This window comes from Danio rerio, chromosome 20 (genome assembly GCF_052040795.2).
Source record: "Danio rerio strain M-AB ecotype USA chromosome 20, GRCz13ab, whole genome shotgun sequence".
NCBI classification, from domain to species: Eukaryota; Metazoa; Chordata; class Actinopteri; order Cypriniformes; family Danionidae; genus Danio; species Danio rerio.
Window position 1 is genome coordinate 3,201,244 of NC_141040.1, and position 13,757 is coordinate 3,215,000.

A 13,757-nucleotide genomic window follows, 5' to 3' on the forward strand; every position below is an offset into this window, starting at 1 on the left:
TTTATTCGCAATTTCAGCCAGCTCGCCGCACCTCTGACCGCCTTGACCTCCTCCAAAACGCCGTTCAGGTGGTCCAGCGCAGCCGAAGCTGCGTTCTCAAAACTGAAAGGCTGTTTTGTTTCAGCTCCAATCCTGATAACCCCTGATCCCTCCCGGCAGTTTGTGGTGGAGGTCGACGCGTCAGAGGTCGGGGTCGGAGCTATCCTGTCCCAGCGCTCCTCCTCGGATGGCAAGATCCACCCGTGCGCGTATTATTCTCATCGGTTATCAGCCGCAGAAAGTAATTACGACATTGGTAATCGAGAGCTGTTGGCCGTCAAGCTTGCTTTGGAGGAGTGGCGTCATTGGTTAGAGGGGTCGGGGGTCCCTTTTATCGTCTGGACCGATCATAAGAATCTTGAGTACATCAAATCCGCCAAAAGATTAAACTCTAGGCAGGCTCGGTGGGCGTTATTTTTCGGACGGTTCAATTTCACCATCTCATATAGACCGGGATCTAAGAACATTAAGCCCGACGCGTTATCCCGTCTTTTTGATTCTTCGGAGCGTACATCGTCACTCGAACCCGTAGTGCCTAAGCGGATTGTTATTTCTAACATCACATGGGAAATAGAGTCGAAGGTTCGCGCAGCCTTAGATGGGGTAACGCCCCCGATTGGATGCCCACCGAGTCGGTTATTCGTGCCAGAGAAACTTCGGTCAGATGTTATTCGATGGGGACATTCCTCCAAAGTAGCCTGTCATCCTGGGGTGAGTCGCACATCATTTGTTATTAAACAACGATTCTGGTGGCCAGCATTGGCTCGTGATGTGCGTGATTTTGTATTGGCTTGCTCTGTGTGTGCTGTTTCCAAGACTTCCAATCGGCCACCCGCGGGACTCCTTCAGCCGCTGTCAGTACCTTCGAGACCCTGGTCCCACATCTCGCTAGATTTCGTTACGGGGCTGCCTCCCTCCAACGGCAACACGGTGATTTTAACCGTAGTGGACCGGTTCTCGAAGGCTGCTCATTTCGTCCCTCTGCCCAAATTACCGTCAGCCAGAGAGACAGCGGTTGCTGTCATTAATCACGTCTTTCGCATTCATGGCCTCCCGACGGACGTGGTTTCTGACAGGGGGCCTCAGTTTATCTCTAAATTTTGGAGGGAATTCTGTCGTTTATTGGGGGCTACTGTGAGTCTTTCGTCTGGCTTTCATCCCCAGAGTAACGGTCAGACCGAGAGAGCCAATCAGGATCTTGAGCGCACATTGCGATGTTTGGTCTCACAGAATCCCTCCTCCTGGAGTCAGCAGCTTTCGTGGGTGGAGTACGCACATAATTCGTTACCAGTGTCGGCCACGGGCCTTTCTCCGTTTCAGTGTAGTCTAGGTTACCAGCCACCAGTTTTTCCCAGTCTGGAATCTGAAGTCGCGGTCCCCTCCGTTCACGCCTTTGTCCAGAGGTGCCGCCGCACTTGGAGCAGGGCCAGACAGACCCTCCTCCAAGTGGGTGTGCGCACCAAGGCTAAAGCCGATCGCCACCGGTCTAAGCCTCCCGTTTACGTTGTCGGTCAAAAAGTGTGGCTTTCAACTAAGAATATTCCGCTCCGCACCGTTTGTAATAAGCTAGCTCCTAAATTTATTGGCCCATTTATTGTCACTAAAATCATTAGTCCTGTGGCAATCCGCCTCAAATTACCTCCAGCGTACAGGAGAATTCATCCCGTGTTCCATGTATCTAAAGTAAAGCCCGTTTTTCATACGGCAATTAATCCGCACACACCAGTTCCCCCCCCGCCGCGTCTCGTAGATGGGGAGACTGCTTATTCGGTTAAGCGCATTCTGGACTCTAGACGGAGGGGACGAGGATTCCAGTACTTGGTGGACTGGGAGGGTTACGGTCCTGAGCACAGAAGTTGGGTTCCGGCCGGGGACATACTGGATCACTCTCTTATCGATGATTACAATCGCCAGGTATGCTCGTCTGGGAACGCCAGGAGGCGTTCCTAGGAGAGAGGGTATTGTCACGATTGTGGATCTGTCTGTTCTTCTATGATGTGTCTGCGTGTGTGTATGTGTGTGTGTGTACGGTGTGGTGCGTTATGCGTTTACGTATATGCGTGTATGAGTGTGTGTGTTGGGTGTCTCTGTGTCTGTGTTAGAGTCGCGTTGCTGTCAGTTGTGTTTACCTTATCAGCTGGGTGGTCACGTGTACGCTGTCACCAGCCTTGCCGTGCGCAGCACCGCTCAGCTGTAATCAGTGGACCACAGGTGCAGCGCATTACCGCGCCTATATATGTTCAGCGTTTCTGTCTCACAGTGTCAGTTCGTTTTCTTCACGTCTGTTTGTCTGTGTCCTGTCAGGTTCCGGTCGCTGAGTTCTGGTCGTGTGTCGCGGGGAGAGCTCTGTGTTTGGACTCTTGTACCTTTCTGTTGGCGGCTCTCTGATCTTGTTCTTCAGTGCTCCCTGTTCGATTTATATTTCCTGCTGCTCGCTTGACTCACTCATCATCTTCCTGCGTTCTTCCTTCTGTCATTCTGTCTGAGTCAATAAATAATTATTTTACTTGCAATTGGGTCTCCCTGTATTCCGTGACACCCGCGACCCCTCGGGGGGTCCCGACCCCCACTTTGAGAACCTCTGATGTAGGCAAAGATGATCAGTCTTACCTTTGACCTCCTCTGGCTTTTCATCCACCACCGACAGCATGTTCCTCTTGGTCAACCCTGTTTCTCCTGACTCCTGACTCCTCTGTCTCAGCATGGGTTGAGTGCACTTGATGCGCTGACTGTATTTCCTTGCAAGATTTAAAACCTTGCTTTGGGCTGAATCTCCATCTTCAGCTGAATGAGCTCCTGTGCCTCTCTCATATTCAGATTCTGCTCTTAACTGGATGACTCTGGGGGCTAGAGCGCTAAGGAGTCTACCTTCTTTCTGCCATTGTTTTTGTCTGATGGCATCATTCCTACTAATGGCTTCACTGTTTTCTTTTTCTATTAACGGTGATGGTGTGAAGGACTCTTCTTTGATAGTGCTCAAATCTGAATCTTCAAATGCGATCAGTCCTTTGTTTCCTTTGGCTTCAGTCTTTTCGTCCTGGTTTGGATCCCTCCTGATAAGGTTGGGACAGATCCCTCTGAAATAAGGATTTCCTCTGGGCACCAGTGCTTTGACGTCTCCTTGACATCTAGTGACCTCTCTTTCCATATCTTGCCATACTTTGATCATCTCAGAGGAGGGATGGAAAACCTCGTTCTGTTCACTCTCAGCTTGAATATAGGTAGACTGAGGTTTCACAGAACCATCTACATTGAACCCTGTGGGATTTGTGGAAGCGCTGACAACAGGTTGTTCCTGACGGGATGAATTTGCACTCGATGGGGCTTCTGATAGAGCTGGGGTGTCCAACAGAGATTGCATGGACGAAGCGCAATCTTTATCAGGTTCAAATGTTCTGACTGTTGTCTCTAGGGCAAGACCTTTATCTTTAGGAATGCTGTTTAAACGACTGACGGAATTTCTAACAAGCCCACTTGGAATGTAACTGAGGCTCTCTCTGCGCTTCAAGCTAAACGTAGCATCCTGGTGTTCAGCATTCTCATAGTAACTCCTGATCTTGTTGATGAGTAGTTGATCTTGTGTGGATAGAACCGAATCCCTTCTTCTGCAGATGCTTCTATCACAGTCAAAAAGACCATCTTCTACTGACGACCCAATCGTGAAGTCTACGGATGCAAGATTTTCCTGGGTCAAAGGACTTTCACATGAATCAGAGTAGGTGCTAGTCAGGCGATGTTGGTGTTCAAGAGGATCTCGAAGACTTAGAGTGCTGCCTGTCCTGCTGGGAAGATGTGGCGATGGGCAACCGGGGGAGCGTGCATCATCTGTGCTGATGCTAATACGCCTCGCAGTACAGACAAAATGTTCAGCAATGGCGCTGGCCTGATCGAGCACAGATGATGGTAGGATGCTGGTCGAGCCTGGTTTCTCTTCTGTGTCTTCTTCATCTGAGGATTCGCCAGGGGTGTCATTTTGATGTAAAAAAGACTTCCTCGCCTCGCTCTCTTTTTTAGGACCTTTCAGATCATCTTGGTCTATTGCAGACTCCATCTCCCGAATATCTAGGACATGTTGATGTACATCTATGGGCTCTGGATCACAAAAGGTGTCTTCCTTTGTTTTGTCAGTGGTTCCCCAGCAAGAGGTCATTTTCAAATGTTGTGATTTGTCCTTGAGATGGTAAGAGGAGAAAGTATAAAGTTAATACTAAAAAGGAGAAAAGGGAGTAAATAATATTTCAAACTGGAACATACCAGCAATTCAGGCAGGAACGAATACAACAACAATTAAGGGCCCTATCATACACCCGGCGCAGTGTGGCGCAAGGCGCGGCGCAATAGTCTTTTGGTAGTTTCAGCTTGGAGCAAGAGTCGTTTTGAGGCGTTGCGCTACGCTGTTTAAATAGCAAATGCATTAGCGCTCATTTGTGCGCCCAAAGGCGTTCTGGTCTAAAAAGGGAGGCGTTCTGAGGCGGACCGCTGCTGGCGCGTTGCTATTTTGAGAAACTATAATAGATTTTTCATTAGACCAAAACTAACCCGGTCTAAACTCCGGCGCAGAGCTGCGCCTCGCTTACACACTGCTTAATACACACAAGAGAGCAATAGGCAAATATCTTTACAGATGAAAACATTTAAATATTAGGGATATATATAAGGATATAATAAGAATAGATATAGAATATAAATATAAAGGATTAAAATATTACAAAACATATGTATTTCATATTTCAAAAATGAAAAATCACTGCTTTTATGTCTTCTTCATCTCGGGAGGCTTTTTCAGTTCATTCATAACAATTTGCTTGTGTATAATGTTATTATTATCAGCAGTATTATTTATTATATCCATATTTGTATTTGTTTTATTAAAAACAAGCTTAGTTTTGTCCACCTGCAGGTTTTAGACAATATGGGGCACAGCATGTGTTTTAGGATATAACTCAGGTTTTTGAGCACACTTCGTTATTATTGTTCATTTATTCGTTTGCTGGAAATTAGAACTGAATTTAGAAATAGTTTTGAAACGAATATTTGCGCTTAACAAACAAAATTATTTATTTATAGAATATATATAGAATATAATGGATGTCTGTGCGTAAAGGTTTCCCTATCCAAGAGCGAATGTGAAAGTGATCCATTATCTCTCATTCTCACGCAGTAGATGCTCTGTTTAACTGTTTTCTGTTAATAAACTGTGAACTGTTTGCTTGTGAAATGCTCATTTTTTTTCCACTTAGACTTACTTTGCGTCCTGTAAATAGTGAATGCGCTCTTGGCGCGACGCAGCTGACTCTTAAAGGGAATGGGAGATGAGACTCTGATTGGTTTATTCTCAAAACACACCTATAGCTCATTAAGAAAATAAACTCAACCCTTTTAGACCATGCGCCACGGCGCAAAGCGGATTTTCCCGTCCTTAAATTAGAAAAAACGCGTTCTGACACGCCCTGAAAGAGTTTGCGCCCTGCGCTTTGCGCTCTGCGCATGGACTGTCAAAATAGAGCCCAAAGAGTGAATGCATGTATTACTTTAACAGTAACCTGTTACTTAAGCAACTCATAATCAGCGTACTTCTAGTTCCAGCTGTAAAATATGAACAAACCGACAGTATGTTAAAATAATAAACATGTAAACAACTCACCTGTTCAAAGATGCATTTTTCATCCTTCAGACATGCTTTGACCTGTTCAGCTGATGGCTTGTTTTCTTTTTTGAAAGTATTCTCAGGGAACGCACACCCCTCTTCCTCCTATCATAAAACACGTATGGATGTTTAGCATTCATGGAATACTTTAAAACAAATGAACACAAACAAACAAGAGCATTTACATTTAAGCAAAAGTGTTAAAAGACAGAAGTGTTATTTACAAATAACAGTATCAACCAGAAAGACAGTGTTCGACAGGCGGATAGTTATAGAGTCTCGTTAGCAAGCTGAAGAAGCAGACTTTTCCCACACATTTTCTGTGACAATGAATTTTTGAAAGGAAAATCATAAAATTCTGTTCATTATGGCAAAATATCGTAGACAGAATATTCCATTCATAACGATTGATAAAAAGTAAAAGTGAATTACGTAAGAATTGACCCAGCAGTCATAAGACGTCAATATTAGGTTAGGTTTAGATTACCAGCATCTAAGGACAATGTTATATTGATGTCCAATAACAATGTGAAATGACGTTAATATAGACCAAAATCCAACGTCGAACCAACATCTTTAACCAACGTCAAATACCGGCATTAATTTGTGAAGTATGTCAACCAACATCCAACGCCTGATAAACATATTGATAACATTAACACAACATCAAGCTGTTACATCATTACACGTTGATATTTTGTTGTTTTTAGGTTGCGCTAAATTGTAACCAAAATCTAACACCTGTCCGATGTTAGACATTGAAGTCGGCCTGACATTGGGTTCTGGTTCCAATTTTCATTTCCAAACAAACATTTGGGCACAACGTCAATCTGATGTCATGGATTCAGACATGACTTTAATGCGTTTGCACCGTGCGCTTTGGACTTTACGCCTAGATCATTAAAATAGAGCCCTTAAAGCTTTAGTCTTAATTGCAACCATAAATGACAGTAAGCTGTAAAATGTACAGTAATGCTATTTTGCTCTCTAAAGATCAAATGTTTTGAACACTTTCAATATAAGGGGGAATTTCATCAAAGATCTGGACAAAAAGCTTTGACTTTTTCACCAGCCCATTTTGATGTCCAATAACTATGTGAAATGACGTTAATATTTAGTTGATTTTAGGTTGTGTTGGAAAGTGACCAAAATCCAACGTCGAACCAACATCTTTAACCAACGTCATATTGACGTCAAATACCGGCGTTAATTCGTCAGGTATGGCAACCAACATCCAACGCCTGATGAACATCATATTGGTAACATCAACACAACATCAAGCTGTTACATCATTACACGTTGATATTTTGTTGTTTTTAGGTTGCGCCAAATTGTAACCAAAATCTAACATCTGTCCGATGCTAGACATTGAAGTCGGCCTGACGTTGGGTTCTGGTTCCAATTTTCCTTTCCAAACAAACATTTGGGCACAACGTCAATCTGATGTCATGGATGCAGACATGCCTTTAATGCGTTTGCACCGTGCGCTTTGGACTTTACGCCTAGATCATTAAAATAGAGCCCTTAAAGCTTTAGTCTTAATTGCAACCATAAATGACAGTAAGCTGTAAAATGTACAGTAATGCTATTTTGTTCTCTAAAGATCAAATGTTTTGAACACTTTCAATATAAGGGGGAATTTCATCAAAGATCTGGACAAAAAGCTTTGACTTTTTCACCAGCCCATTTTGATGTCCAATAACTATGTGAAATGACGTTAATATTTAGTTGATTTTAGGTTGTGTTGGAAAGTGACCAAAATCCAACGTCGAACCAACATCTTTAACCAACCTCATATTGACGTCAAATACCGGCGTTAATTCGTCAGGTATGGCAACCAACATTTAACGCCTGATGAACATCATATTGGTAACATCAACACAACATCAAGCTGTTACATCATTACACAATGATATTTTGTTGTTTTTAGGTTGCGCTAAATTGTAACCAAAATCTAACACCTGTCCGATGCTAGACATTGAAGTCGGCCTGACATTGGGTTCTGGTTCCAATTTTCATTTCCAAACAAACATTTGGGCACAACGTCAATCTGATGTCATGGATTCAGACATGCCTTTAATGCGTTTGCACCGTGCGCTTTGGACTTTACGCCTAGATCATTAAAATAGAGCCCTTAAAGCTTTAGTCTTAATTGCAACAATAAATGACAGTAAGCTGTAAAATGTACAGTAATGCTATTTTGCTCTCTAAAGATCAAATGTTTTGAACACTTTCAATATAAGGGGGAATTTCATCAAAGATCTGGACAAAAAGCTTTGACTTTTTCACCAGCCCATTTTGATGTCCAATAACTATGTGAAATGACGTTAATATTTAGTTGATTTTAGGTTGTGTTGGAAAGTGACCAAAATCCAACGTCGAACCAACATCTTTAACCAACGTCATATTGACGTCAAATACCGGCGTTAATTCGTCAGGTATGGCAACCAACATCCAACGCCTGATGAACATCATATTGGTAACATCAACACAACATCAAGCTGTTACATCATTACATGTTGATATTTTGTTGTTTTTAGGTTGCGCTGGATTGTAACCAAAATCTAACATCTGTCCGATGTTAGACATTGAAGTCTGGCGTTGGGTTCTGACATCAACCCAATATTCATTCCCAAACAAAATGCAACATCCCACGACATTTGGGCACAACGTCAATCTGACATCATGTTGACATCCTGTGCCTGCTGGGGAGCAACTGAGCTGAGAAGAGGTGGAGGAAATGTACTAAAGAATCTCCATTCAATTATTCAGGTAAAGTAGCAGTTTCTTGTTGAGTTTTTATATTTGATACATACATAAAAGATAAGTAGTCCTGAAAATATTATTCTTTGTTAAATTTTAAACAATCAGCCTGGCTTTACTCTGTGTCCCAACTACACGCAATGCAACAAGATTCAAGTGACAAGCGATGTGGCTGTCTGCACCAAATGTGACGCGACACAACAGAAACATCTAAATACTAGCCATTCATTTAATTACCAATTGATAGCATTTAACACTGAATAAAGCACATTATCTCTACCTGAGGTGACGATTGTCGTTGTAGTTTGTGATGCTGTTTTGCAGTGACATCACAGAAATAGAAACTGTTTCTGAAATAGGAGTTTTGTAAGTCGCCATCACAGATGGTTGGGACAAAAACTACAACCACATTGTGTGCAGTTGGGACATTGTGTTAGGTGGGACAATGTTTTAGGGGTTATTGGTATTTGCAAAAAAAAAAGAAAAGAAAAACGGTGACACTTTATTTTGATGGTCCATTTGAGTATTAGTAGACTGTCTGCTTAATATCTGTTGAAACTGCTGCTAAACAGACATTAAACTGACTATAAGAAACATTGTAAGTACATGTCAACTTACACTAACCCCCCAACCCTAATCCTAACAGTCTACTTATAATCGAATGAAAATTAATTGGCATGTAGATGCAATGTAACTTAAATTCAACAAATGGACCATCAAAATAAAGTGTGACCAAAAACGTATTACTATTGTAAATTTACTGTAAAGTAAAAGCACTGTATATGCATTTACTGATTAAATGAAACAAGGAAACTTGTTTGAATGATCTCAGTGTTTGCTTCTGGCTAATATGAGATGTTAGTGGGTTGAGGCATTCAATGAGAGCGCATGCAAAGTGGCAGGGAGGTTTGGCGGGATTGCAGACCAGGCTAGGTTATGACAGAATCCCTCTTGGTGGCAGACAAGCTCACCATTGCGAAGTCCATGGAAAGCAAAGCTCTGGCTCTATAGTGCCAGCAGGAAATGGCAGCCAACATGGAACTGGCAAAGTCAGCTACCTGGTTGTCCTCCATTAGAATATTGTCGGAGTCACTTTCCCCCGCTTCTGCTTCATCTTCATCCTCACGTATCAATCTGCCCTTCACAGACGGCATTATATGAACTGGCTCCTCATTATCACCGGGTATAAAGGCTTTGAGAGAGTATTCTTCTTGTGCATCTGTCTCTTCAGCTGAAGACTCACATAAGCCAAGATCAGCAGAGCTTACACTATCAGTGGCCTGTAGTGGCCATTTGTCAGCCTCCATCGGAGCCTCAATGTCAGAATGCTGGGGTCACAACAAAGTCACAATGAGGTACATTGTATTTATTTTCTCATGAAGCACAAGGACATGATCCAAACATCGTCCTCACTCTAAAATACTCTGAAGACACTGTACATTTGTAATAGTTTTACTTTTATTATCATTTCTTATTTATTATTTGTGATTTTTACAAGTGTCTAAAGGACGATTCGCACAGAATGCTTTTTTACTTTACAATTGCCTACTTTTCTATTGTTTTTTAATGTAAGCATGCCCTTGCCGGATGTGTGTGACCATTAAGGCTGAATTAAACTTCTGAATCACATGATAGCCTTAACCCAAGGCACATGCTATGCACGTAGCTGTGATCTGTCTGTGTTGCTCTTCTGAAGCGCTAGCTGGCCGTGGGTTATCAATGTTCCTCTTTGTTGAGTTTCCTCAGAAGTGTTTTGAGTTTACACCGTAAATGCTTGAAATGCTAACTTACTAGCTCAAACGAATGAGGTGGGAACCGGTGAATGTGCAACAGTGTGTATCAAAGTAAACACAAAGCAAAAGTATCAATCTGGAGCTCCCCTGCAGAACTCGACACTTGTTAAACACTCGTGCCCACTAGCCTTGCTCCGCCCTTAAGGCTCTCGATCAGTGTGAATGAGCCCTAATGCCGAGTTCAGACTGCATGATTTTCAAAGTCGTCGTGTCACAGATGTTTTCACACTGCATGACTATCTGGAATAGCGTTTCGTCGCTGCTTTGTTTACACTGCAAGATGGATCGGCGACAGGGGCTTTCACATTGCATGACTTTACTATAGGAAGAATCGCCGACAACTTCGTCCAAACTACGTCTCACAGCCAAAGACACGTAGTATATCTTTTATTATTAACTACATAATGAGAAAGAAGCCTTTAATGGGGTGGAAAATGTCCATGTTTGCTCACCTGGGTTTAAAGGGAATGAGCCATTTCTCCTCAACGTTGCTAATAAACTAATTTCTGTATGAAACGTCAAACAGACACGGTTGCTACTGAGTCCTGTCAAACCTCCACTAGTTTTTCCTCCATTTCGTGGGTCCAAATAAACCGAAAAAGAGCGCTTTGACTTCTCCCCCAGCCTCCCGCTGGCCTGCAGCAGGTACACACACACACACACACAAGTGAATGCTGCTCTCTCATTGGCTGTAGGCGATCGCTGATGTTATTTTCAGTCAAAACTCAATTCACACGGGATGATCTGAATCGCCGACAGCTCCAGATATTCAGCACGCCAAATATCTCACAGGCATCGGCGACTCATCGGCGATTCTCTCAGATGGCGTCTTTGATAGTTCATACTGTGTGATTGTCACTCACGTGCACGAGCAGCGATTTGCCTGTGATTTCAGGCATTTGTCGGCGATTTCTCAAAACCTGTCGGCGAGTCAAAATCGTGGCTAAAATCACGCAGTCTGAACTAGGCATTACACTCCAGCAATCTTATGGGCTTTTAACATCACAAACTACAAGTTTCCTATCATCTTATATCTACAAATGAGTATCTATAATTAGAAATGTTTCTATTACTTTATATTAATATTAACTATAACTACTGGCTTTTGAATGTTCTTTTGGGTAATTTATTTGCTTCTTACCTTCTGCATTGCTGAAGAATTTCCCAGACATCAGATCAGGCAAATAAAAATAAAAAAACAATAATAATAATTATTAGTTGGAGGGCAGAGTAATGTATAATGTATAAATATCAAGATTTTTTTAACAATACCAAAAATGTGAGCTTGATTTTTTGACATTTGCTATTCTTTACAGAATTTCTTATTTCTGCTATAAGCAAAGTATTCTTAAGCCATGCCATAATCAATGAAGTCACACTTTCTTTGTAATTGTCATAAATAAATACTCTGCTTGAATTAATTCAATTCAATTCAATTCAGCTTTATTTGTATAGCGCTTTTACAATGTAGATTGTGTCAAAGCAGCTTCACATAAATGGTCATAGTAACTGGAACAGTGTAGTTCAGTTTTTAGTGTTTAAGTTCAGTTCAGTTTAGCTCAGTTCAGTGTGATTTAAAATCATTACTGAGAGATCAAACACTGAAGAGCAAATTCATCGATGCATAGCTCTACCAATCCTGAACCATGTGAGCCAGTGGCGACAGCGGAGAGGGAAAAAAACTTCACCTGAATTACTGTGTCATCAAACATTAAAATGATTTACTTTGAATTAGGAATTAATAGAAATGTACCTTTAGTGCTCTTTAAAGCTTCTTTAGATGCTTCTGGTGGAAGTTAGAGGTGATCATTAAAAGTTGTGAAATTTGTACAATATTTATATTTTCTGACAAAAGGCACCCACCTGGCTGCTTCAGGCCTTGTCTAAAGTTGGAAAATTCCTCTGACTGGCATGACACAGACTTTTTGAGTCTTTCAGGGCTGTACCTATACTTTTTGTCTTAAACAAACAAAAAACAATGTCTGTGAAAAAACCCACTGACATTTTTTAATGGTACAAAAGAGTTTTACGCTATTTTATGAATGGTTATGAATATTTACATATTGAATCCATCTCTAAAATGGCTTCCTTTGCCTAAAAGAGAAAAAAATCCAAAATATTCAGAGAATTTGCGGATGTTTTAAAATAGAAAACTTGATAACAGATCAATAAATCAACACATACCTTTTGTGGTATCACAGCCTGATGGTTTTCTATAATGAGTCGTTTAATATGATGAGCCCATAATTTCTTCTCCTCCAACGTTCTAGCCTAATGAAAACAAGATATTGCCATTTTATCTGTTAGAATTCCAATGTACCACCCATGGGTTAATTAATATAATCAACAACAACAACACTAATAATACGTAATAATTTGTCATTATGTACTCCATATCATGTGTTGAAAAAAAATAAAAGAGTGAAAAAAGAGAAGAACCCAGTCCAGGAGACTCGGAACAAGCAGAATTCCTTTATTGAGACGTGTTGTTAATCTGCAGTCATACAGCGTCTTTAAGATGTCCATGTGTCTGCAAGAGCCTACTAGAGGTCCGCAGTCTGCAAGTTCTTTCACAAGTCTCTCACAAATCTCACACAAGTCAATGGTTTCATGGCTATATTGTGTTCTTAGGAGGAGGGGATATAGCTAAACAAAGCATGCAAATTAAGAGTTGTGGTCGGCAGGGTAAACTGCTTTTTCCGGCCTGATCTTATCATGTTCTGGAGACAAAACCTCCTGACCATTTGATTGAAAAGATTAAACAATAGACACCCCATGCTGTGAAACTGATAATTGCATCACTTTGGCTTAGCCTGTAGTCAGCAAGGCAAAGGTTAAATGACCCTCCTAGCTGGCATGTCAATGAAATAATATAATTAAAAACCAGAGAATATAACTTTTTAGTTATACGTAGATTATTGTTAATTTGAAATAAGATGATATAAATTTATATTTCCACACATGCAATTCCACTTTTTTATGCCACAATCAGTGTTGATAATAATAATAATAATTGCTTACATTTATATAGCGGGGTTTTGGACACTTAAAGTGCTTTAGGTACTCATTTAGCATTTTAGGGGGAATCTCCTCATCCACCACCAAGGTGCAGCATCAACCTGAATGACGCTACAGCAGTCACATTGCGCCAGACCACACACCACATAACAGCTAATTGGTGGAGATGAGACGGTTAGGATGGTTAGGACAATGGACAGAGGCCAGTGGGCAAATTTGGCCAGGATTCTGGGGTTAAACCCCTAAACCTCGAAACTAAGCAGGGCTGAGCCTGTTTAGTACCTGAATGGGAGACCACATGGGAAAACTAGGTTGCTGTTGGAAGCGATGTTAGTGAGGTCAGCAGGGAGCTCAACCTGTGAGTCCTAATGCCCCAGTATAGTGAAAGGGACAATATACTGTCAGCGGGAACTGAGATCCTGACTCTCTGTGGTCACTAAAAAACCCATGGCACTTCTCGTAAAAGAGTAGGGGTGTAACCTGGCCAAATCCCTCCA

At 41.7% G+C, this 13,757-nt stretch overlaps 1 protein-coding gene across 1 annotated transcript in view; it reads right to left on the reverse strand.

The window, feature by feature from the left end:
• si:ch73-212j7.3 overlaps positions 1-13,757 on the reverse strand; it is a 75,532-nt gene that overhangs the window by 12,478 nt on the left and 49,297 nt on the right. The window contains exons 11-18 of the mRNA XM_087297955.1: positions 12,427-12,513; positions 12,303-12,336; positions 12,106-12,201; positions 11,996-12,028; positions 11,384-11,394; positions 9,421-9,777; positions 5,684-5,791; positions 2,650-4,210 (exon numbers count right to left, since the gene is read on the reverse strand). Coding sequence (XP_087154081.1) covers positions 2,650-4,210; positions 5,684-5,791; positions 9,421-9,777; positions 11,384-11,394; positions 11,996-12,028; positions 12,106-12,201; positions 12,303-12,336; positions 12,427-12,513 — 2,287 coding nt within the window. The remainder of the gene's footprint in view (positions 1-2,649; positions 4,211-5,683; positions 5,792-9,420; positions 9,778-11,383; positions 11,395-11,995; positions 12,029-12,105; positions 12,202-12,302; positions 12,337-12,426; positions 12,514-13,757) is intronic.